The sequence below is a fragment of the Mobula hypostoma genome, chromosome 10, assembly GCF_963921235.1.
Source record: "Mobula hypostoma chromosome 10, sMobHyp1.1, whole genome shotgun sequence".
In the NCBI taxonomy this organism is placed as follows: domain Eukaryota; kingdom Metazoa; phylum Chordata; class Chondrichthyes; order Myliobatiformes; family Myliobatidae; genus Mobula; species Mobula hypostoma.
The window spans coordinates 3,281,375-3,308,237 of record NC_086106.1 but is presented as its reverse complement, the minus strand read 5'-3'; the positions used below and the strand labels follow the sequence as shown (position 1 = coordinate 3,308,237).

Sequence of the window (26,863 nt, the reverse complement as noted above, 5' to 3'; positions counted from 1 at the left end):
TGTACATTGTCATGAAATACCATTTATCAAGCTGCCCTGGTTTAATTCGATTTCACGCCTAGTTTATCAGCTATTTTGCTGCGTACGAGGAGAGTGAGAATTCATTGGCTGACGCAAGGTGAAGTAAGTTGCGATCTCATTAATAAATAAGCCTCAGATGGAGGTAGTGGGCCAATAAACTCTCTGGGATGGCTGGAGCAATGAGGACTGGAGTTTGGGACAGAGTATCACATCCCTAGGTGTGCTGTTACAAGCCTATTTAAACGGAATAAGATTCAATGATTAATCCTTAATTGTTTTTTTAGGGACAAAAAGGTAGGGTTGATGCCTAAAGAAGAGACCTATAGGAAATGCATCTGCATGAATTTTTCAGTGTGAGAGACATCAAGGATTTTTTTCCCCCCATTCAAAGGCATGTGAAGGAGCTGGAGTGAACTGGTTGCTATGGTAATGGGAGGCTGCAGAAGGAGCCTGAGAAAGTGAAATAAGGGCGAAGAAAAGCTTTTGTTTGGGTATTTTTCTTTTTGAAAAGATTGGAAGAAAAGGGGGGAATGGCAGATCGAATCCCTGGCTATGCTGGGCTGTATGACACCAGCTCTCTGCTGCAGTTTTGCACTGGTAAGTTCTTGGACTCTGAGGCTTTCGGCTTTCGGGAAGGCCTACACGCCAGAAGCTAAATATAGAGCTCTCTGCTGCAGCAGGACGGTTCGAAATGCATTACTGTTAAATTAATATCTCAATCTGATTGCTTCTGTATAGATAACCGAATAGATCATTAAATGTTTCATTCAGAAGAAAGCTTTCCTGTTTCACCTGTTTTTCACCCTCTTGCATAGTTCCTTTCTGCTTGCATCAGGAGACTGGGCTAGATGAAGGATATGTAGTGGCACATAGTAACCCTGTTTTAACTGCTGCTTTAATGTTCGTAGTTTATAGAGAATATGAACAGTATAGACATGCTGGTAATTATTGTGACACCCTCGAGTGAAACAGGAATCAGGAACAGTTCCATTTCAGTTGTGTTGTGATGTGAGTATCATAATACTACCAATTTGATTGAGAACAAGCTGTTGCATCATATGGATTCTTAAAGAAGTGCAGTTGTGAATATGAACTTTATATATTTATTAAACAGAAATCTGTTACTTTGCAGAAAGTGTGTGTGTGTTTGTATAACTATAGATGTTCATGAGAGAGATCATGGAAGTCATATAATGTTCTTAAAATCATGATTATACTTAAACCTTTGCATCTTTTTGAAGTAGATTTCTAATTGACAAAGTTACACTTGGCTTCTCGTTTGCAAATTATTTCAAAATGTTTAGGTGTCCCCTTTAGTGGATTGTATTGAAAATGCACTGATATGGCTGGCTTTTAAATGTTACAACTCTCCTGTGGTCATGTATGGATTACAGCCTGATGGACGGACCAGCACCAACTTTAAATCACCCTCAGTGTGTTTCCTATATCCTGCTGGCTTGCAGTGTATTTGAAATGATGAAACAATTCAAATCAGAATCAGGTTTAATATCACTGGCGCATGTCGTGAAATTTGCTGTTTTTGCAGCAGTAGTACAATGCAATACAAAATAACAGAGGAAAAAACTGCAAATTACACCAAGTATATATGTCCATTAAATAGTTAACTTTAAAAAAAACGTAGTGAGGTGGTGTCCATGGGTTCAATGTCCATTCTGAGATCGGACGGCAGAGGGGAAGAAGCTGTTCCTGAATCGTTGAGTCTGTGCTTTCAGGCCCCTGTACCTCCTTCCTGACGGCAGCAATGAGAACAAGGCCTGTCCTGGGTGATGGGGCTCCCTTGTGATATACGCTGCCTTTTTGAGACATCGCTCCTTGGAGATGTCCTGGATATTATGGAGACTAGTGCCCATGGAGCTGACTAAGTTTAAACTCTCTGCAGCTTTGGTCCTGTGCAGTAGCCACCTCCCCCGCCCACCCTGCCCTTGTACCAGACGATGATGCAGCCAGTTAGAACGCTCTCTACGGTACATCTGTAGAAATTTGCCAGTGTTTTTGGTGACATACCAAATTTCTTCTAACTCCTCGTGAAATATAGCTGCTCTCAGGCCTTATTTGTTGCTGCACCGATATGTTGGCCCAGGATAGATCCTCAGATTTGTTGCATCCAGGAACTTGATTTTGCTTATCCTCAGCACTTTTGTGAGGACTGGTGTGTGTTCCCCTGTCTCACCCTTTCTGAAACCCACAATCAGTTCTTTGGTCTTACTGACATTGAGTGGAAGATTGCTGCTGCAACACAGCTCAACCAGCTGACCTGGCTCGCGCCTGTACACCCTCTCACCACCATCTGAAATTCTGCCAGCCACAGTTGTGTCATCAGCAAATTTACGTGTCCTGCCGAAGGGTCTCGGCCCGAAAATGTCGACTGTACTTTTTTTCACAGATGCTGCCTGGCCACGGCAGAGTTCCTCCAGCGTTTTGTGTGTGTTGCTCGGATTTCCGGCATCTGCAGACTTTCCCTTGTTAGCAAATTCATAGATGCTGTTTGAGCTGTGCCTGGCCACACAGTCCTGGGCTTAGAGAGAGCAGAGCGGTGGGCTTAGGTGCTGAGGTGCGCCAGCGTTGATTGTCAGCGAGGTGTCAGAGAGAATTATCGACATTTGTGTTATGTCTGACTTTCCTGAGCAGTACTGAATTTGCACATGTTGGATATCAGGATAAGGCGTTTGCTGGTTGGAAATAATTTGGAAAATGTTTAGCTGTTTGGGTTGAGTTGCTCTCCGATCTTGGCAATTTACTTACAAATGTTTTGTCACCATACGAGGAGATTTTGTCAGTGTGCTGTTGATTGTGGCGAGTCGTCAGAATGCTCAGCCTTTATAAACTTATCAATCAGCTGATTGGTCATCATTTCAGAAACTTAGTTGTGATATGGGGAGGAGGTCTCGTGACTGATTGGCTGTTTGACAAACTTTGTGCGTTGTGGTCAGGAATTTTGCCTGCATCAGCTCATTTATAGGATTGGGCTCTGCATGCCTATTTACAGAGTTGTCTGTGGAGAACAGTGCCTCTAGGAATTCTCTTGCATGCCACGTGTTTGCTTGTGCCATGACTTTCACTGATGCCCGGTCAAATTTGTGCCCCTCTCAGTCTTCATGGGTAGAGACGAGGGGGAGCTGGTCATGCTGCTTTACAGCCGGTTAATGTTCATGGATCCTTGTGGAGAGATTTCTCCCAGTTGATGGCTGATGTAATATTTGCTGCAGCCCCTACATTGGATTCTGCAGACCATGATCCTATTTATGAGGCATTGCAGGCAAAATTCTAATTCTAATTCTAATTCAATCCAATCTAAAAAATTGCAGACCGCCACGCACAAAGTTCACCACACAACCAATCAGCCACCAGACTTTCTCCCTACATCACAACTGAGTCTCAGTAAGGGCGACCAGTCAGAATCATGTTTAATATCACCAACATATGTTGTGAAATTTGGTAAGTTTGCGGCAGCAGCACAATGCAATACATATAGTAATAATACAAAAGGAAAAGAACTGTGAATGACAGTAAGTGTATATAGTTATAGTTATACAGTAAGTGTATATAGTTATATGAAATAAGTACTGCAAAAAAATTGGAAATAAAAAAAAGTAGTGAGGTAGTGTTCACGGGTTCAATGTCCATTCAGAAATCTGACGGCAGAGGGGAAGAAGCTGTTCCTGAATCACTGAGTGTGTGCCTTCAGGCTCCTGTACCTCCTCCCTGATGGTAACGATGAGACGAGGGCATGTCCTGGGTGATGGGGTCCTTAACGTTGGACCCGATCTTCTTGAGGCATCGCTCCTTGGGGATGTCTTGGAGGGTACTGCCCGTGATGGAGATGACTGTCTGCAGCTCATTTCGATCCTGCGTGGTAGACCCCCCCCCCAACGTCCCCTTACCAGACGCCGATGCAGCCAGTTAGAATGCTCTCCACTGTACGTCTGTAGAGATTTGCGAGTGTTTTCATTGATAAGTATGTAAAGGCTAAGGATTTGTAGGACGCCACAGTTAGCAGCATACTGACGATGTCTCCTCGTATGGTGTTCCCCTGTATTTTTCAGGAACAGGGTTTTGGTGTGCCTGTAAAATCAACAGAGGGAAGCAGTACTGCACACCACGGGCCCTTTGGTCCACAGGGTTTATGCTGAATACTGTGCCATGTTTTTGAAAACTTTCACATACTTTACAATTTGTGAATTCCCAGCCAATATACATGGGAGTGATAAGTTTCAGCACATTTAACACCATAAGACATAGGAGCAGAATTAGGCCATTTGACCCATCGAGTCTGCTCCGCCATTCAATCATGGCTGATCCATTTGTCCCCTCCTGAATCCCACTCCCCAGCCTTCTCCCCACAGCCATGTCCAATCAAGTATTTCTTCATTTTTGGAATGTATCTATCCTGCACCTTCCTCATTTTCCCAGAAACTCACGCCATTGCTGCTCTGCTGTCGTCCCTGCCAGCATCTCCTTCCAGTTTACTTTGGCCAACTCCTCTCTCATACCACTGTAATTTTCTTTACTCCACTGAAATATTGCGATTTCTCACTAACATATTTCAAGTTGAACGCAGTCATATTGTGATCACTGCCTCCTTTAAAGGCATCCGTTAGTCTTGCGAGACCATGGATCTGCGCCTGGAAAGTCTTCTCTCTCCAGGGCGCAGGCCTGGGCAAGGTTGTATGGAAGACCGGCAGTTGCCCATGCTGCAAGTCTCCCCTCTCCACAACACCAATGTTGTTCAAGGGAAGGGCATTAGGACCCATACAGCTTGGCACCGGTGTCGTCACAGAGCAATGTGTGATTAAGTGCCTTGCTCAAGGACACAACACATTGCCTTGGCTGGGGCTCGAACTCACGACCTTCAGGTCGCTAGTCCAAAGCCTTAACCACTTGGTCACTTCTTCATAAGGGTTCTTTTATCTTAAGCTCCCTAATCACCTCTGGTTCATTACATAACACCCAGTCTAATATAGCTGATCCCCTAATAGGCTCAACGAAGAACTGCTCCAAAAAGCCATCTCGTAGGCATTCAACAAACTCACTCTCTTGAGATCAATTTCCAACGTGATTTTCCCAATCGGCCTGCATGTTGAAATCTCCCATGACGATCATAACATTGCCCTTTGGACTTGCCTTTTCTATTTCCTGTTATAATCTGTGCTCCACATCCCAGATACTGTTGGGAGGCCTGTATTTAACTACCATCAGGCTCCTTTTACCTTCGCAGTTTCTTACGTCAACCCACAAGGATTCAACATCTTCCGATCCTATGTCACATCTTTTTACTGATTTGCTGCCGTTCTTTACCAGCAGAGCCACATCACCCTCGCAATTTCTCTGCACACTCTTAGGAACACACCAGCAGGTTTCTCTTTCACCCTGTGAGGTGCAGAAGGAGGGGAAATTGGGAGACCTGTTTGAAACCATAAATTCCTAACTAGTTATTCAGTAAGTCTGGAATAGGGATGTAGCTGTCACCCTGTGGAGATGAATATTAAGTGTCCAAAGTCTGGGTGCGAAAGGATCTGTTTCTTGCAACACTACATTTACTTTTAAGGGAAACAATAAGACTAGAGCTTCAAACTAAATATTCTTCTGTTGGAGGCGAATTACATTCAACCTACAGTGGTGGCTGATACCATTATATATTGGACATCATTGCACATGGTACATGGTTCTTAAAAAGTACATAAGCATCCAAAATATGAGGGAAATCTGCAGATGTTGGGGATACAGAGCAACGCACACAAAATGCTGGAGGAACTCGGCATCTACGGAAACAAGTAAACAGTCAACGTTTCAGGCTGAGATCCTTCTTCAGGACTTGCTGTATATCCAAAACACCACCACTTCTTAAAAACCCAAGGGCATCTGCATGGAATTATTCTCTCAATTAACTATTTGCATGCAATGTACCAAAGCACAGGTATCCAATAATTTCAAAATGTGCACAGATAAGTATAAATGTAGCTTAACTTAAAACTTTATGGCGAGCACGAGAAAGCACATTTCTAAGGTGCTTGGAAGTAGGTACAGGAGATGTCGGGGTAATTTTTTTACGCAGAGTGGTGAGTGTGTGGAATGGGCTGTCAGCGATGGTGGTGGTGGCAGATACGATAGGGTCTTTTAAGAAACTCCTGGATAGATACATGGAGCTTAGAAAAATAGAGGGCTAGGTAATTTCTAAAATAAGTACTGTATGTGTTCGGCACAGCATTGTGGGCCGAAAGGCCTGTATTGTGCTGTAGGTTCCACACGGTGGGCTTATTCAGAAAGTCAGAAGGCATGGGATCTGGGGAAGTTTGGCCAGGTGGATTCAGAATTGGCTTGCCTGCAGAAGGCAGAGGGTCGTGGTGGAGGGAGTACATTCAGATTGGAGGATTGTGACTAGTGGTGTCCCACAAGGATCTGTTCTGGGACCTCTACTTTTCGTGATTTTTATTAACGACCTGGATGTGGGGGTAGAAGGGTGGGTTGGCAAGTTTGCAGACGACACAAAGGTTGGTGGTGTTGTAGATAGTGTGGAGAATTGTCAAAGATTGCAGAGAGACATTGATAGGATGCAGAAGTGGGCTGAGAAGTGGCAGATGGAGTTCAACCCGGAGAAGTGTGAGGTGGTACACTTTGGAAGGACAAACTCCAAGGCAGAGTACAAAGTAAATGGCAGGATACTTGGTAGTGTGGAGGAGCAGAGGGATCTCGGGGTACATGTCCATAGATCCCTGAAAGTTGCCTCACAGGTGGATAGGGTAGTTAAGAAAACTTATGGGGTGTTAGCTTTCATAAGTCGAGGGATAGAGTTTAAGAGTCGCGATGTAATGATGCAGCTCTATAAAACTCTGGTTAGGCCACACATGGAGTACTGTGTCCAGTTCTGGTTACCTCACTATAGGAAGGATGTGGAAGCATTGGAAAGGGTACAGAGGAGATTTACCAGGATGCTGCCTGATTTAGAAAGTATGCATTATGATCAGAGATTAAGGGAGCTAGGGCTTTACTCTTTGGAGAGAAGGAGGATGAGAGGAGACATGATAGAGGTGTACAAGATAATAAGAGGAATAGATAGAGTGGATAGCCAGCGCCTCTTCCCCAGGGCACCACTGCTCAATACAAGAGGACATGGCTTTAAGGTAAGGGGTGGGAAGTTCAAGGGGGATATTAGAGGAAGGTTTTGTACTCAGAGAGTGGTTGGTGCGTGGAATGCACTGCCTGAGTCAGTGGTGGAGGCAGATACACTAGTGAAGTTTAAGAGACTACTAGACAGGTATATGGAGGAATCTAAGGTGGGGGCTTATACGGGAGGCAGGGTTTGAGGGTCAGCACAACATTGTGGGCCGAAGGGCCTGTACTGTGCTGTACTATTCAATGTTCAATGCTTTCTATGTTGTAAAACTTGTTTTAGTCCTTTCAGTTATAATTGTGCAATATTAATAAGAATGTCTGCAACATACTCACCTAGCAAAGCTAAAAATAATCCCCTAATAGCTTTCACGTCTTTTCAAGCAGTTTTTCAGGATTGAGAGTTTCCTTTTCAGTTTTCTGAGTTCTGGGGTGGCTAGTTAGGCTAATGTGGGGCAGGACAATTTGTGAGGTGCTCCATTCCCTCTGCCACTTGTCCCTGGAGCTCTGTGTACTCTTGAAGCATGGTCTCAGAGTTCGCAATGCCTGCCCCAACTGCTGCCCCCACCCCGTGGGCCAGAGTTTAATATTAATAACTTATTTATAGATAGATAGATATACTTTATTAATCCCGAGGGAAATTTGGTTTCGTTACAGCCGCACCAACTAAGAATAGAGCGTAAATATAGCAATACAAAACCCCGCAACAATCAAACAACAAAATGCAAACTATGCCAGATGGAAAATAAGTCCAGGACCAGTCTATTGGCTCAGGGTGTCTGACCCTCCATGGGAGGAGCTGCTCGTTCGATGGCCACAGGCAGGAACGACCTCCCGTGCCTCCAAGTGTTGTATCACGGTGGAATGTGACCGAAGTCCAACAGTAAAAATTTCAATATCCAGTCTGCAAACACGTTCCTCGATTGTAGTATACCCAGGATTGCACCATCCGTTGTTAACCAGATCAGTAAGCACCCAACTCCTTTACGCTTACCACTCTCAGTGCACTTCCGGTCAGCTGGAACGATATTACCCACCGAACTCCTCTTCTCCATAAGTCTCTGTTGTCTCGACCCGGTCCTCTTTCCTCGACTTTGTGATCCCCCTCTGCATCCTCTGTGTGTTTTCCTCCGGATTTCAGCAGGGGTGTCCACCGCTCTGTTCGCTAAACCATTTATGGAGCACTTCTCATCCAGACTGTAGTTCACGGTGTGTTACGATGAGATGCAGTGCAAACATGGAAGTAAAAGACAAAAAGATGTTAGTTAAAAGCAAAGTTAAATAAACAGGTTTTGACTGGTGTTTAAAAGTGTCAACAGAGTCTGCATCCCTTATAGTTATAGGTATTGAGTTTTACAGTTTAGGAGCAGAGTTCAGAAAACCTGACCTGCCAAATATCTTTTGAGGGAGATTGCTTAAATTTAAGAGACCGGCGGAAGAAGACCGAAGAGCTCGATCAGGATTATGAATAGAAAGTGATTCTGTGATGTACTCCGGTCCCAGGCCATTGAGAACTTTGAAAACAAGCAAGAGAACTTCAAATTAAATTCTAAAAGATACCAGAAGCCGATGCATTTCTAGGAATCAGGCAAATGTTGTAGTATTTTTTAAAATGTGCTCAACACCTCACTTTTGCTCCATCCAGCTCGTAATTTCATTCCACGATAAAACTTGGAATAGCATGTCTCTTTTGGGAGTCTGTTGCCCGATGTGGACAAACTGGCTTTCCAGCTTAAGGTTCCTGAGTGTAAACCAGCCTGAAGTGGAGTGTCACGGGAGATTGGAACACCGAGACAGCAACGTACGCTGGTGTCAAAATAAGTGACACTGCAGACTGTAACGTTGAAACAGCAAGCTGCTGGCCTCCCCTCTTGCTATGGCAGGATATCTACCTCTATCCCTATCCCCCTCTACCTCTATCCCTATCCCCCTCTACCTCTATCCCTATCCCCCTCTATCCCTATCCCCCCATCCCTATCCTCCTCTATCCCTTATCCCCCTCTATCCCTATCCCTATCCCCCTCTATCCCTTATCCCTCTCTATCCCTTATCCCTCTCTATCCCTTATCCCTCTCTATCCCTTATTCCCCCTCTATCCCTTATCCCCCTCTATCCCTATCCCCCATCCCTATCCCCCCATCCCTATCCCCCATCCCTATTCCCCTCTATCCCTTATCCCCCTCTATCCCTATCCCCCATCCCTATCCCCCCATTCCTATCCCCCCATCCCTTATCCCCCCATCCCTTATCCCCCTCTATCCCTTATCCCCCTCTATCCCTTATTCCCCTCTATCCCTATCCCCCCTCTATCCCTATCCCCCCTCTATCCCTATCCCCCTCTATCCCTTATCCCCCTCTATCCCTTATCCCTCTCCACCCTTATCCCCCTCTATCCCTATCCCCATCTCTCTCTTCACCCCACAGTGGATTTTGATGGGGTCTAGCTCATGGTCGCTTTGGGGGCTCTGCTATTGTTTGCATGGTGGGTGCTGGGGGGAGGCTGATGCTTTTGCTGAAGCAGATGAAGAGGAGGGTTGATGCTTTGCTGATGCCTGTACGTGGGAGGGGCTGGGGCACTTTAGAGTCCTACTATTTTTCTGTCATTCATTCTTTGGGGATTTTCTCTTTTGTGGACGTCTGTGAAGAGTAAGAATTTCAGGTTGTACACTGTATACATTCTCCGATATTAAAAGGAACTTCAACCATTGCACTCATTAACATCAGCACGTTGTTTCCCAATGTGACAAACACAATAATATTTTGCCTTCACGCGCAGCTGTTTCATACGATAAATTAAGTTCCTCTGGGTCAATATCACAAATGACCTGACTTGGTCCAACCAAGCAGAATCCACTGCCAAGAAGGCCCACCAGCACCTTTACTTCCTGAGAAAGCCAAAGGAATTCGGCCTGTCCCCTAAAACCCTCACTAATTTTTATAAATGCACCGTAGAAAGCATTCTTCTAGGGTGCATCACAACCTGGTATGGAATTTGTCCTGTCCAAGACCGGAAGAAGCTGCAGAAGATCGTGAACACGGCGCAGCACATCACACAAACCAATCTTCCGTCCTTGGACTCACTTTACACCGCATGCTGTCGGAGCAGTGCTGCCAGGATAATCAAGGACACGACCCACCCAGCCAACACACTTTTTGTCCCTCTTCCCTCCGGGAGAAGGCTCAGGAGCTTGAAGACTCGTATGGCCAGATTTGAGAACAGCTTCTTTCCAACAGTGATAAGACTGCTGAACGGATCCTGACCCGGATCTGGGCCATACCCTCCAAATATCCGGACCTGCCTCTCGGTTTTTTTGCACTACCTTACTTTCTCTTTTCTATTTTGTATTTATGATTTATAATTTAAATTTTTACCATATGTACTATCGATCTGTACTCCAGGGAGTGGGAAGCGCAGAATCAAATATCGCTGTGATGATTGTATGCTCTAGTATCAATTGTTTGGCAACAATAAAGTAAAGCAATAAAGCAATATGTTTTCCCTTGGCGACTACACCTTTCCTTTACTCTATAACCCTTTGTAGAAACATAGAAACATAGAAAATAGGTGCAGGAGTAGGCCATTCGGCCCTTTGAGCCTGCACCGCCATTCAGTATGATTATGGCTGATCATCCAACTCAGAACCCTGTACCAGCCTTCCCTCCATACCCCCTGATCCCTTTAGCCACAAGGGCCATATCTAACTCCCTCTTAAATATAGCCAATGAACTGGCCTCAACTGTTTCCTGCGGCAGAGAATTCCACAGATGTAGCCTGGGAGCCATTTCTCTCAGGGCGGTGTCTGCTATGTTGTGTAACTTCAAAACATTAAACTAATTCGAAGAAGACACGGGAGTCCAAAGTACGGGTCTAACTTCGAGCTTACTTTAATTGAGGCTCGAACGTATCACCTGGTAGTGAGTTGATGTATGCAGTTCATGTATTTTCACATATAACCCGTAATGAATTATTTAACTGAACATGAATACTTAATCAAACTATATATACACACACACACAGGATTACTTAAATATTACTAAAATATTAAATACACAACAGTCTCCAATGCACAGGAGTGGGCCATTATAGTCTGTTGCTGTAACTCAGCTACAGTGTACTGAACCATCAGGTATGAGTGAACATCTTACATCGCAACACCGGCATCTTTAACTTGTTTCTACATGGCAGCGCAACCCGCCCCTGAATCCCCACCATCATGAAAGCATCCGTCACAACTCCGAGCAAGCGGGCACGCAACAGATCAGGTCTTGTTAACCCCTTGCTCTTTCCCAAGACTTGTTCAGTTTCATCCACCGTAGTCACACAACCTAATTAATTTCAGGATAAAACGTTACTTGATGCCCGCGGAGGAAGGGCGGCCATGTGGAGGCGCAGTAGTGTAGCGGTTAGGGTAACGCTTCACAGCACAAGCGATCAGGGTTCAATTCCTGCGGCTGTCTGCGATGAGTTTGGGCGCTTTCCTCGTGATCACGTGGGGCGGTGGCTGTATTTCATTAGGAGCTTGAGGAGATTTGGTATGTCACTAAATTCTCTCACAAATTTCTACAGCTGTCCAGTGGAGAGCATTCTGACTGGCTGCATCACGGTCAGGAATGGGTCGGGGGGCTACTGCACAGGATCGAAGTGAGCTGCAGAGAGTTGTAAACTCAGTCAGCTCCATCACGGGCACCAGCCTCCATCGTATCCAGGATATCCTCAAGGAGTGATGCCCCAAAAAAAGTGGCATCCATCATTAAGGACCCCCATCACCCAGGACATGCCCTCTTCTCATCGCTACCATCAGGGAGGAGGTACAGGAGCCTGAAGACACACACTCAACGATTCAGGAACAGCTTCTTCCCCTCTGCCATCCGATCTTTTATTTCTATTTTTGCACCACTTATTTAATTTAACATATATATACCACTGCTGCAAAGTTAACGAATTTCACAATATATGCCGGTGATATTAAACCTGATTCTTCCAGGTGCCTCCAGTTTACTCCCACATTCCAAACGACATAAGGTTTAGGGATATTAAGATGCAGGCATGGTACGTTGGTGCAGAAACATGGTGACACTTGTGGGGCTACATCTTCGCACTGTGTTTCTCCTTGGCGCACGTAGGGGCCACGGATCTATGTTTTGGTCTGTGTTATATTTAGTACAGTGTTTTTATTATGGTAATCTGTCACCTGGGTGGTGGTGTGGCAAGATTGAAGAGTATAGTTAAGTATCCTTGCTTTGTCTTTAGTTTTTTTTAAAGTTAGAGGCAGCCGTGAACAATATCTGTTTTGCTGTCTGCTTCGCTCATTGTTAAAATGTGTTCAAGAACACTCGGGTTGAGTATATCTGAATTTGCTTGGACTGCTTATTTTGTTAAATTGCTAGGTTTAGTTTCATTAATTATATCGTTACAAGATCGTTCATCTTTTGCTAGTTGCTTAATAAAGGATCGACCGTACTTTCATTGACTTAGAAGTTTGTTGTTGTGGAGAGCACGTCATACAGTGTCACCCCCCCACCCCCCCCATGCTTAGCTGCCGAGCGGATTTCGTTTGCCTGAAGGTAGCCACTGCAACACAAATGATGTATTTTGCTGTATGTTTTCAAGTTTCATTGTACGTGTGACAAGTAAAGCTAACCTTTATCCTTATTGTTATAAAAGGTTCTTGTAGCTACAACAGATTTTGGAAATTACAATACAACCTACTGATAACTGGGTAATGTAAATAGCAGCAGTAATTTACAGCAATCAACTGACTTCTTGGCTAAAAGTCCTGAAGTCCTTTGGATCTCTTCTTTCAGTTAGTCCTGACGAAGGGTCTTGGCCCGAAACACCAACTGTACTTCTTCCTAGAGATGCTGCCTGGCCTGCTGCGTTCCACCAGTATTTTGTGTGTGTTGCTTGAATTTCCAGCATCTGCAGATTTCCTTGTGTTTGCGTCCCTTGGACTTGATGGCTTGTGTCCTTGAGTCAAAAGGGAAGTGGCTGCAGAGCCTGTGCCTGTCCTGGATGTAATCAAACAAAAGTCTTTGGGTTGGAGACCTCAATTATAACAGTAGTTCAAAGTTCAAGATAAATTCATTATGAAAGTGCGTGTAGCTCACCTTGAGATGAATGTTTTTGCTGATATTTACAGGAAAGTAAAGTTCTGGGAAAAAGGGAGGTTGGTGGGGATGATTCCATGGCCAGATCAGCCATGAGCTTATTGAATGGTGGAGCAGGCTCGACGGCTCAACTCCTGCTCCTATTTCTTACAGAAACATAGAAACATAGAAAACCTACAGCACAATACAGGCCCTTAGGCTCACAAAGTTGTGCCGAACATGTCCCTACCTTAGAAATTACTAGGCTTACCCATAGCCCTCTATTTTTCTAAGCTCCACGTACCTATCCAGAAGTCTCTTAAAAGACCCTATTGTATCCACCTCCACCACTGTCACCGGCAGCCCATTCCACGCACTCACCACTCTCTGTGTAAAAAACTTACCCCGACATCTCCTCTGTACCTACTCCCCAGCACCTTAAACCTGTGTCCTCTTGTGGAACCATTTCAGCCCTGGGAAAAAGCCTCTGACTACCCACACGATCAATGCTTCTCATCATCTTATACACCTCTGTCAGGTCACCTCTCATCCTCCGTCGCTCCAAGGAGAAAAGGCTGAGTTCACTCAACCTGGTTTCATAAGGTATGCTCCCCACTCATATTCTTATGTTCTTAAATGCAGTGCAATAGGATTTTTGAAAAAAATTATTCTTAACAAAGACTATCAAGCATCCTGTGTGCAAATGAGGCATCCGTTAGTCTTGCGAGAAAGTCTTCACTCTCCAGGGCGCAGGCCTGGGCAAGGTTGTATGGAAGACTAGCAGTTGCCCATGCTGCAAGTCTCCTCTCTCCACGACACCAATGTTGTCTAAGGGAAGGGCATTAGGACCCATACAGCTTGGCACCAGTGTTGTCGCAGAGCAATGTGTGATTAAGTGCCTTGCTCAAGGACACAACACATTCCCTCGGCTGGGGCTCGAACTAGCAACCTTCAGGTCGCTAGTCCAATGCCTTAACCACTTGGCCACGTGCCCATGTGCAAATGAGGACAACTCATGCAAATAATAATTTTTTTTAAAAAAAATAAATAAATAATACTATGTTTATTTATTTACTGAGATATGACATGGAATAGGCCCTTCTGGCCCTTCGAGCCACACCATGCAGCAATTCCCAATTTAACCGCAGCCTAATCACTGGATGATTTACAATGACCAATTAGCCTTCCAACCTGTATGTCTTTGACTGTGGGAGGAAACCAGAGCACTTGGAGGAAACCCATGCATTCCATGGGGAGAATATACAAACTCCTTACAGACAGCAGTAGGAGTTACAGAGTCCTTGAAAGTGAGTCTGTAGGTTGTGGAATCAGTTCAGTGTTGGGGTGAGTGAAGTTATCCACACCGGTTCAGGAGTCTGATGGTTATAGAGTTATCCTGGTCTAGTAAGGCCGAAAGTAGACCAGTTTCTAGAAATGCTTTTTTATTTACTAATGGGTTAATAGCAGGACATTTAGATAATTTCAGAAAAGTTTGAGCAGAGTCAATGTGGCCTTATGAAGGAGAAATCATGTTTGTCAAATTAATAGGAGCTCTTTATAAATGTAGCAAATAGGGTGGGTAAAGGGAATCGTATTGACGTAGTGTATTAGGATTTCCAGAAGGTTCCACATGAGAGCAAGCACACAGAGCTGGGGGTTGGGTGGGTGGGGGGTGGAGTACCAAGGGCATGGGTAGGGTGATGTTAATGAACATAGACCAGTCAGGATGAGTGGAGCACTGTCATATTTGACAATCAGTAACATTGGAAAGCCACAGGATCATTGCTGCCATTAGCAATCAATGTTAATGACTGGTGTGAAAAGGCCACGTTTGCTGATGACACACACTGGTTGTGGTGCATACAGAGTTATGATATGTCAGCCATTTCAGCCCTGGGAACATCCGACTATCCACATAATCAGTGCCTCTCATCATCTTGTACACTTCTATCAGGTCACCTCTCATCCTCCGTCGCTCCAAGGAGAAAAGGCCAAGTTCACTCAACCTGTTTTCATAAAGCATGCTCCCCAATCATGTTCTTATGTTCTTAAATGCAGTGCAATAGGATTTTTGAAAAAAATTATTCTCAACAAAGATGAACAAGAAATGGTTGTGATGACATACCGGTTGTGAATGGGCAGAAGGTTGTCAGATCGAGTGCAAAGGATACCCACGAGAAGGGCAAGTGAAAATTCAAACCATTCAATGGCATGAATATCGATTTCTCCTTCCAGAAACTTTTCTCGTTCCCTTACCCTCTCCTCCTCTTCCATTCCCTGCTCTGACCTCTTACCTCTTCCCACCTACCTATCACCTCCCTCTGGGTCGCCTCCTCCTTCCCTTTCTCCCACGGTCCACTCTCCACCCCTCTCAGATTCCTGCTGGGGTCGTCTATTACGTCTGGTGTTCCCAATGCAGCCTCTCTACATTGCTGAGACTCATCATACATTGGGGGAACCGTTTCATTGAGCACTTCTGCTCCATCCGCCAAAGGTGGAACTTCCTGGTGGACAAACATTTTAATTCCCATTCCTGTTCTGACGTGTCGGTCCACGGTCTCCTCTTGTGCCAAGATGAGGCCACCCTCAGGGTGGAGGAGCAACACCTTAAATTCCGTCTGGGTAGCCTCCAACCTGATGGCATGAGTATCAATTTCTCCTTCCAGTGAAAAAACAAATTCCCTCCACCCTCACCTCTTCTTCTGCCTTCTACCTCTTCTCAGCTGCCTATCACTTCCATCCCCACCCCCCACCCCCCAGGTCCCCTTCTCCTTCCTTTTCTCCTGTGGTCCAGGTTCCTTCCATTCCAGCCCTTGACCTTTTCCACCCACATGGCTTCACCTGTCTCCTATCTAGCCCCCTGGCCCTCCACCCAGCGTTTCATTCTGGCATCTTCCCCCTTCCTTCCCAGTCCTGATACAGAGTCTCAGCCCAAAACGTCAACTGTTCGTTCATTTCCATAGATGCTGCCCGACCTGCTCAGTTCTTCCAGCATTTTGTGTGTGTTGTTCTGGACTTCCAGCACCTGCAGGATCCCTTGTCTTTACTATTTAAATGACCTTAGACCACATAACATCATACTACAGAGTGATCAGGAGATCTTGATACACCAAGGAGTTGATGTACGAAAATAACGAGTTCAAAATTGTTTAATGTCATTTCCAGTACACAAGTATGAAGGAAAACAGAATAATTCTTATTTTTGAGCTGATGCATCATAAAAAAACACAATAAATCAGAATCAGGTTTAATATCACTGGCATGTGGGCACGTGGCCAAGTGGTTAAGGCATTGGACTAGCTACCTGAAGGTCGTGAGTTCGAGCCCCAGCCGAGGGAACGTGTTGTGTCCTTGAGCAAGGCACTTAATCACACATTGCTCTGTGACGACACCGGTGCCAAGCTGTATGGGTCCTAATGCCCTTCCCTTGGACAATATTGGTGTCGTGGAGAGGGGAGACTTGCAGCATGGGCAACTGCAGGTCGTCCATACAACCTTGCCCAGGCCTGCACCCTGGAGAGTGAAGACTTTCCAGGCGCAGATCCATGGTCTCGTAAGACTAACGGATGCCTTTAGATGTCATGAAAATATGTCAAGGCATGACCTGGGTGATGGGGGTCCTTACTGATGGATTCTGCCTTTTTGAGGCATCGCTCCTTGAAGATGTCCTGGATACTGGGGAGGCTGGTGCCCATGATGGAGCTGACTGAGTTTACAACTCTCTGCAGCTTATTTCGATCCTGTGCAGTACCCCCCCCCCCCATACCAGACAGTGATACAGCCAGTCAGAATGCTCTCCATGACACATCTGTAGAAATTTGCGAGTATCTTTCATGGCATATCAAATCCCCTCAAACTCTTAATAATATACAGCTGCTGTCATGACTTCTTTGTAACTATGTTGGGTCCAAGTTAGATCCTTAGATATGCTGACAACCAGGAACTTGAAATGGCTCTCTCTCTCCACTTCCTGAACCCTCTATGAGGACTTGTGTGTGTCCCTCGTTTTACCCTCCCTGAATTCCACAATCAATTCTTGCGGAATCAAAATGTGTTTGTCCATAATGTGACACTAGGCACAGGAGGATCAGTACATAAGGTGACTGGGACAGGAAATAATAAAGTAGTGGTGGTCAGGGATGTGGTGGAGGTGGGTTAGTGGGCTAGGGTGTTGATTGGTCTTACTGCTTGGGGAAAGTAACTGTTTTTGAGTCTGGTGGTCCTGGTGTGGATGCTACGTAGCCTCCTCCCTGATGGGAGTGGGACAAATGGTCCATGAGCAGGGTGGGTGGGATCCTTCATGATGTTGCTGCCTCTTTTCCAGCATCTTTTTGTATGTCCTTGATGGCAGATAGGCGGGTGATGGTGGTGCGTTGGGTAGTTTCGACGATCTGTTGCAGTAGTCACTCCTGTCCACTGCAGTGCAGTTCCCATACCATGCAGAGATTTGGAATGTTAGGACGCCCTCTACTGCACATCTGTAGGAGGACGTGACTTAGTCCAGTTCTCGTCAGCTTTCCTCATTGTGTAGGTCAGCGGTCCCCAACCACCAGGCCGCAGACCGGTACTGGGCCGCACAGCATGTGCTGCCGGGCCGTGAGGAAATGATATAAGTCAGCTGCACCTTTCCTCATTCCCCGTCACGCACTGTTGAATTTGAACATAGGGTTGCCAACTGTCCCGTATTTGCCAGGACATCCCATATATTGGGCTAAATTGGTCTGTCCCGTATTTCCCCCACTAAGGTAGAGCGTTCCTATGAAGTGTTGTGAAGCGAAGAAGCAATTGCCATTAATTTATATGGGAAAAATTTTTGAGCGTTCCCAGACCCAAAAAGTAACCTACCAAATCGTACCAAATAACACATAAAACCTAAAATAACACTAACATATAGTAAAAGCAGGAATGATATGATAAATACACAGCCTATATAAAGTAGAAATAATGTATGTACAGTGTAATCGGGAAGATTAAGCCAAAACTGATTTGTAGAAAAAAAATCGGCACGTACACGCATGCGCACATCATGTATGCACACGTCATGTATGCGCACGTATGCGCACACAGGTGCCCGCGCAAGGCTTCATGGTCATGGTAGTCTTTCCTGGAGTAAAGTGTCCCGGAATTTGACGGCTACTTTTGTCCCTTATTTGGGAGTGAGGAAGTTGGCAACCCTAACTGTGAAAGACACATTGAGGTGAGTTTAACCCTACTTGAACCCCCCCCCCCCCGGGGTCTGCCAGTCCGCAAGAATATTGTCAATATCAAACCGGTCCGCCGTGCAAAAAAGGTTGGGGACCCCTGGTGTAGGATGTGTTTTGGAACCATGAGAGGTTGTGCGAGATGTGTACTCCTGGAAGTTTAAAACTGCTTGCAGTTCCCACTGCTGTGTCTCCAGTATAGGGAGGGATGTGAATGGTGAGAGTTCCCCTGAAGTCGATAACCGTCTTTTATGTCTTGTTGACATTGAGGAAGAGGTTATTCACCTGTCACCTGGCCTCGAGCTCTTCCACCTGCTCTCTGTAGGTGTCTCATCGTTGTAATAATTAGACTAATAGTATGCTTCAGATGCTGGGGTGGAGACACGTCTCTCCCAAAGGAGGAGCAAGGTGCTCCTACCCTCCGCTAGCCTGCAGGTCACCTTTAGAAAAGGAGTAGCACCTGATTAACCCCCCTCCCGATCAGGGTCACGTGAACCCATGGGAGCAGGTGGTGGATGGTCGTATGAGCAGCCGGTGCAGATCACAAGTTCTCATTATGTGACCACTGACGCCAGGCAGACAATCTCTGAAGAGTATTGATAATGGCTGGGGTCACCTGTCTTGTAAGGACACTGCCCAGAAGAAGGCAATGGCAAACCACTTCTGTAGAAAAATTTGCCAAGAACAATGATGGTTGTAGAGCACCGTGTCATTGCACATAAGGAAGGGACATGTCAGGGAAGCTCAAGACCAAAACTGCAGCGACATCTTCGACAAGAAGCAAGATAATTGCTGAACACAAGAGATTCTGCAGATACTGGAAATCCAGAGCAACACACACACACACAAAATACTGGAGGAGCTCAGCAGGTCAGGCAGCATCTAGGGAAATGAACAAGCAGTCGACAGTTTGGGCTGAGACCCTCCCTGAGGACTGGAAAGGAAGGGGGAGAGAGGAATTGCAATCTGGAATGTGAGATGCAGTGTGTGTCGGATCGCATATTTTCACAACTTTTAAAGAGTAGACATAGGAGCAGAATTAGACCATTAGCCCCATCGAGCCTGTTCCGACATTCCATCAGGTAGAATCCCATTCTCCTGCCTTCTCCCCGTGTCCTTTGACATCCTCGCTAACTAGGAACCCGTCAACCTCCACTTTAAGTATACCCAATGACTTGGCCTCGGCAGCTGTCTGTGGCAGTGAATTCCACAGATTCACCCTCTGGCTAAGGGTATCCAGGCAAGCACTGGAATCTACAGACTGATTGCCAGTAAATGATACTTATATTGAGAACTGAAGGGCCTTTCTCTGAACCCTGCGACTGACTCTGTGAATTGTTAGCTCCCCTGACTCTGTCACTTGCAGGGCAAATTGTTAGTCTGGAATATTTTGCTGTGATATAGGTATAATCTTCTACTTGAGTATGTGTTTACCCATCACACAGCTGTTCAGCAAGATAAAGGCAGTGTATTTACCGTGTTCCTGGACTGATTTGGCAGTAGGGTTGCGTCTTGCAGGAGTTGAGACAGTTGCCGTTCAGATCAGACAAGGTAAGAGAAGATTCTGTTGGCAATTATCCAATTGCTTCAAAGCTACTAAAGGGCACCTTGCCCTGCTGGCAGGGTGGCTGTTAACAAGAACACAGATTCATAATCATTGTCGAGAGGCCTGCTGGCTGGGGATGAGTGGAGGGTGAATGATTTTAATAAAGCCAGCTTGAAGGTTGATGAAAATGAATCGTTGTTTAATCTTTGTGAAAGGAGAATTCAGTGGCTACTTGGAAGCCTGTTCAGAGCACAGAGGGAAATAAGCATCACACAAGTCACTCTTGGGTTACAAATGCATGACTTATGGACACCTCGAGCTCCGAAAACATTCAGTTTAAATTTGGATAATTGTACATATTGTACATTCATTCCGGAATGTCAGAACTAGTTCTCTCCCCCTCACTCCCTCTCTCTTCCACCCTCCATCTCCACTCCCTCTCTCCCCTACCCTTTTTCCATTTGCTCCCTCCTTCATCTCAACCCCTCTCTCTTACCCCTCTCTCTCTCACACCCCGAATCTCCCCCCTCTCCCCCACCCCTTCCCCTCTCCCCCTCCTCCTCTCTCCCCCTCTCTTCCTCCCCCTCTCACACCTCCCTCTTGCCCCTTCCGTCTCCCTCTCTTGTTCCCCTTCTCCCCCTCACCCTCTCCTCTCTCTCATTCTCCAACTCTCCTCTCTCTCTCTCTCTCTCTCTCTCTCTCTCTCGTGTTCTCTTTCTCCCTCCGCCCTCACCCTCTCTTTCTTCCTCTGCACCTCAAATAATTAACTCTTACCAATGTTATCTGATTTTTACGACCTCCATTACTATACTGAGGCGTGATTCCCAAGTCGGGTGAATTTTTTTTGCATTTTGTAACCTACGGACAAGATCGATTTGTGGACACCTGACCCTTCTCGGTACCTGGGTACGTCCTGTGGTACCAGCACCATCAGGTCTGATGATTGAGTCAACAGGGCCACACGGGGCAGAGCGGCTGATTTTCTGAGCGATAAGGCTCCGGAAGATTTCCTGGAAAGCTCTAATGAAGAGGATGAACAAACTGGAGTCGCTCTCCTTGGAGTGTCAAAGACCACGAGGAGACCAGGTAGAAGTTATACAATTAGGGGAATGGGTGGGGTAGACGGCTAGAATTATTTTCCCAAGGTAGAAGTGTCAAATTCTAATGGAGATAGCTTTAGGTGAACGGGGTAAGTAGTCAATGGTCAAGGTTATTATCATATGCACAGGCGCAATGAAAAATCTTGTAGAGGCATCATGGGCAGAAAGAATCGTAGAAGCAGAAGGCAGATGAAGATCAGGAACATAAATTATACACATTGTTTACTGGAAGCAAAATGGACTCAGTGGCCACTTTATTAGTGGTGGAACCCAACGTGATCCTCTGCTGCTGGAACCTATCCACTTCAAGGTTCAATGCATTGTACATTCAGAGACGCTCGTCTGCACACCACTGTTGTAACGTGTGGTTATTTGAGTTACTGCCGCCTTCCTGTTAGCTTGAACCCGTCTGGCCATTCACCTCTGACCCCTCTCAATTGCAAGGTGTGTTCACCCACCGGACTGCCGCTCGCTGGATGTTTTTTTTTGTACCATTCTCCGCGTGTGAAAATCCCGGGAGATCAGCAGTTTCTGAGATACTCAAACCACCCCATCTGGCACCAACAATCAAATTCCATGGCCAAAGATCACATTTCCCCCTCCCCATTCCGATCTTTGGTCTGAACAACAACTGAACCTCTTGACCATGTCTGCATGCTTTTATGCATTGAGTTGCTGCCACAGGATTGGCTGATTAGATATTTGCATTAATGAGCAGAAGTACCTATTAAAGTGTGCGTGTAAATATATATATATATAGACAAGAAAATCTGCAGGTCCTGATGAAGGGTCTCGGCCTGAAATCTCAACTGTTTACTCTGTTCTCTGGTCTGCTGAGTTTCTCCAGCATTTTCTGAGTATTGAGCATGTACAATATGGTTAGAACAAACACTTACTGGATTGATGCTGTTTGTTAAAATATGTACCCTACTTCACTGGGTCTACAGGAACAATGGTAATCTTCCCAGGGGGCCTCTGTGCTCCAGCAATCAAAACCTCTGCGGTGATGGACCACACAGTCACTTTTATCTTTTGGCTGGTTTTGAGCATTAGTGATGGAAATCTCAGCAGTGTGGAAGGAGGCTATTTGAGGGAGTGCTGGGAGATCCTGTGAAGAGCAGAATCCATCCGGCAAGGGTTGGCAATCCTGTACATGATTCGGAGGGTGAAAATTCAGACAATTTGGCAGCAGTGCAGAAGAGAGGAAGTGACTTGGTGGTGGATGGAGGAGAATTATAGTCCATTAAACAGAGCTGAGGCTTCCGTTGGTCAGGATTTATTATCACCGGCATGCGAAGTGAAATCTGTTAACTTAGCAACAGTAGTTCAATGGAATACGCAATCTACCAGAGAACAAAAATGATAAATAAAATAAAAATAATAATAATCAATAAACAAGTAAATCAATTATGTATATTGAATAGATTTTAAGAAACATGCGAAAACAGAAATACTGTATATTTTTTTTTAAAGTGAGGTAGTGTTCATGGGATCAATGTCCATTTAGGAATCGGATGGCAGAGGGGGAGAAGCTGTTCCTGAATCGCTGAGTGTGTGTCTTCAGGCTTCTGTACCTCCTACCTGATGGTAACAGTGAGAAAAGGGCATGCCCTGGGTGATGGGAGTCCTTAATAATGAACGTTATCTTTCTGAGGCACCGCTCCCTGAAGATGTCCTGGGTACTTTGTAGGTTAGTACCCAAGATGGAGCTGACTAAATTTACAACCTTCTGCAGCTTCTTTCAGTCCTGTGCAGTAGCCCCTCCATACCAGACAGTGATGCAGCCTGTCAGAATGCTCTCCATGGTACAACTATAGAAGTTTTTGAGTGTGTCTGTTGAGATGCCAAATCTCTTCAAACTCCTAATAAAGTATAGCCGCTGTCTTGCCTTCTTTATAACTACATCGATAAGTTGGGACCAGGTCCTGGCGATTAGGTATACAAGCCAGGGCAGTACGATATGGAGAGCATGCTGTTGCCCGTGCAGCAAGCTCCCCCTCTCCACGCATCTGCTGAACGGCGGACACCGATACAGCTTTGGACCAGCAGCATCACAGGAGTTGCCAGTCAGTATTGAACTCAACATAGGACTGCCTCTGGTCCAGCTCTGGATTTTTCCCTTGGGGTTTACTCCTGAAACCTCCCCCATGAGTGGGTATTGCCACAAGGCAGCGGAGGTTTGAGGTGAGAGCTTTCCTTCTCAGAGTTGCCAGTCGTGGCTGACGAGCCCCATCTGCCCGAAGCGATTGGTTTTAAGGCACCAGTAATCTGCCTTTACCCTTTCTTCTGTTTGTAGAGACGGTTCCGCCGGGCTTGGTGAAGGCCAGGAGCTGGACTTGGTGTCACCAAGCGAGGCGCACACTATTGGGAGCGATAATAGGTAGTAGGAGCTTATCCCCACTCTCCCCCACCCCCTGCTACAGCGATCTTAAGAAACCTTTAAACATGGTAACACAGAAAACCGCCACAGTAGCGAAGCGGTTACTGCGACGTTGTTACCGCGATGTTGTTACCACGACGCTGTTACCGCTCGGGGTGTTCTGGAGTTCAGAGTTCAATTGTGCTGCCGTTCCGTATGTTCTCCCTGTGGAACGCGAGGGTTTCCTCCCACAAGACGTACCAGATAGATTAATTGATCGTTGTAAATTGTCCCATGATTAGGTTAGGGTTAATTGGGTTTGTCGGGGATTGCTGGGTTGGCATGGCTGTTCCGGCTGTATGAACCTGACAGACTGTTTGGACTGTTTGAGCTGGACAGACTGGATGGGCTGTTCACGCTGTTCGGACCAGACGGACTGTACGGACCGGACAGACTGTTTGGACTGTTTGAGCTGGACGGTCTGGATGGACTGTTTGGTCTGGACAGTCTGGACAGTCTGGACGGTCTGGACGGACTGGACGGACTGGACGGGCTGTTCGGACTGGATGGTCTGGACAGTCTGTTTGGCCCGACTCTGTGCTGTGTCGCTAAGTAGAAACACCCACAAAATGCTGGAGGATCTCAGCAGGTCAGGGAGCACCTATCGAGAGGAATCAGCAGTCAACGTTTCGGGCCGAGACCCTTCATCGGGACTTGATTGTCTTGCTATCCCCAATGTCCTGAGGAAGGGTCTCGGCCTGAAACATTGCCTGTTTATTCCTCTCCATAGGTACTCCCTGACCTGCTGAGTTCCTCCTGTATTTTGTATGTGTTAATCTCAATTTCTGGCATCTGCAGAATGTTTTGTGTCCAAAAAAGAATTAGACCATATGGTCTATCAATTCTGCTTCACCATTCCAGTCTTTGAGTCTATTTCATTATTCCATCATGGCTGATTTATTATCCCTCTCACCTCATTTCCCTGCTTTCTCCCTGTAACCTTGGCACCTTTCCTAATCAACCTTCGCTTCAAATATACCCAACGACTTGGCCTCCACAGCCGTCTGTGGCAACAAATTCCACAGATTCACCACCCTCTAGCTAAAGAAATTCCTCATCATCTCAGTTCTAAATGGACGTCCCTCTACTCAGAGGCTGTGCGCTCTGGTCCTAGACTCCCCCACTGTAGGAAACATCCTTTCAACCTCCACTCTGTCGCGGTCTTTCAATATTCAATAGGTTTCAGTGAGATTCCACCCCACCATTCTCCTAAACTCCAGTGAGTACAGGCCCAGCGCCTTCAATGGCTCCTCGTACATTAACCCTTCCGTTCCCAGAGTAGCCCCAGCAGCGAGGAAGCACATCTCGGGCATTTTGCAATCCGCCTCCCGACGCAAATCACTCCACCCGCTTCCTTGGCGTTGCCGTGCAGGTGCGTGCGCCTCTGCTGTGTACTGAGGTTGACAAAACTAGGCCTTCAGTTCTCGGACCCCATGTCATCTGTTGTCTCTTGTTTGTAATGGGAGAAGGGGGCGGGGTTTGTTAAAGCCATGGCAACCATCTGTTGTCCTGTGCGAGGCAGCTTTTTGTGTTGTGTCAGATTAGCTGAGCTTTACGAGCTCCCGTAGCTGACACAGAGAGTTGCCACAGGGCACTGGAAGGTGAGAGCATCTGTCCCCCCTTGTTGCTGCATAAAAGCCCCGCTCCTTGCTCGTCTGTTCCTTGAATGGCTTTCTCGTTTGAGAGCTTGAGACGCAAGTTATTCTTTTCCCCTGAGTGACGGCAGCAAAATTAACAATCCTCTAGGGTCTCTCTGCTCGTGACTGAGGTTTTCCACCTCAAAGAAAAAAAAGACTTCTGTGCTCGACACCAGCAAATTGCATCGGATTTCTCAAAACAGAAAGTCAAAATGATAAGCAAAAGAGATTCTGCATCTGTGGGAAGATGGAAACTGGGATGGGATAGGTGAAAGGGCTGCAGAAGAAGGAATCTGATGGGAGAGGAGAGTGGACCATGGCAGAAAGGGAAGGACAGGAGAGGTAACACGGGCAGTACAGGAGTGTGGTGGTTATGGCGACGCTTTACAGTACCAGCGACCTGGGTTCCATTGCGAGGAGTTTGTACGTTCTCCCCGTGACCGCAGGGGTTTCCTCCGAGTGCCCTGGTTTCCTCCCACAGTCCACAGACGTACCGGTTGGCAGGTTAATTGGTGACTGTAAACTATCCCGTGATTAGGCTTTAACCATATAACCACGTAACAATTACAGCGCAGCTCACAGGGCTGGAAGGGCCTATTCTGCACTGTCTCACAATAAATGAATAAATGATTGGTAGGTGAGGAGAGGAGAAGGGACGAGGGTGGGGGGGGCACCAGAAAGGGAGTGGAAAAAGAGGGAAGCAGGAGGGTGGAGAAATCGATGTTCGTGCGACCTGGGCTTGAGGCTACCCAGATGCAGTGTTCTTCCTCCAGCCTGAGAGTGGCCTCATCATAGCAATAGTTGAGGCCACGGACCGAAATGGTTTCCCAAAATACTCTGCCTCTAAGATCACTCAACCCATTACATCCTCAGTAGCTCCCAAATCAACTCCATTTCCCACAAGTCTCTCCAACTTGTTCTCTTCCACTCCCACCAGCTCCCATCTGACTCACACTCAGAGTGACCCATTTTGGCCAATTAACCTTCCAGTACCTCTCTGGAATGCGGGAAGGGACTGGAGCATGTGGCATGCAGGAGGGGGAAAGGTAGGGTAAACCTAGGCACTTTGATCAAGATGGCACGGAGCTGTGTTCTCTGCCGAGGTCGTGGCTCAGACAGTTGGGATTTTAGGTTTGTAGGGATGGTTTTAGGGAAGAGAGGGGAGTTCAGGGTTAGGTTAGGGATTAAGGACAGGGATGTGGGGGAGTTGGAGGTTAGGTTGAAGTCTAGACCTCCGCTCTGTCCTTGAAGGCCAGTGATGTGGATGGGTGACGAAGATCATCTGTGGATATTGGGCAGTCCTAGATTAGTGGGTCCTGGGATCAGATATCTGTCCATGCGTGCACACGGTACGAGGGTCGGTCAGTCAATATGTCCAGAGTTTGAGCCTGAAATACAGGGTCCTGTCATCAGCTGGTCGCGAGGTCCATACTGGCGGTTAAAGCCCAAAGGAAGTTCTGGAAGTCGAAGTCTGGTGTCGAAAACCTGCAGACTGGTAGCTGGAGACAGAGTCTGGACACCCGCGCCCCCTCCCCCGGAGTCAGAGGAGTGTCCAACTATCTGTGTGTGGGAGGGAAGAAAGGGGCTTGTTTATTTGCTTGTTGTGGGCTGTGTTGTTCTGCCAAACACCGTAGCAAATTAAGCTGCAGCCGGAATATGTGGGGACACTTGTGAGCTGCCCCCAGCACATCTGTAGATTGTGTTGGTTGTGAACCCAAATGGTA

General features: G+C 46.3%; 1 protein-coding gene across 3 annotated transcripts in view; it reads left to right on the top strand.

Annotated features, from left to right (window-relative positions):
- Positions 1 to 479: 479 nt before the first annotated feature.
- Positions 480 to 26,863, top strand: part of eml2 (EMAP like 2) — a 172,890-nt gene continuing 146,506 nt past the window's right edge. The window contains exon 1 of one of the 3 annotated variants that reach the window (XM_063059895.1): positions 480 to 618. In XM_063059895.1, the coding sequence (XP_062915965.1) occupies positions 552 to 618 (67 nt within the window). In that variant the 5' untranslated portion in view covers positions 480 to 551. Of the gene's footprint in view, positions 619 to 19,935; positions 19,989 to 26,863 lie in introns of those variants that run through there. The other 2 variants (XM_063059894.1, XM_063059897.1) reach the window with 2 other exon arrangements.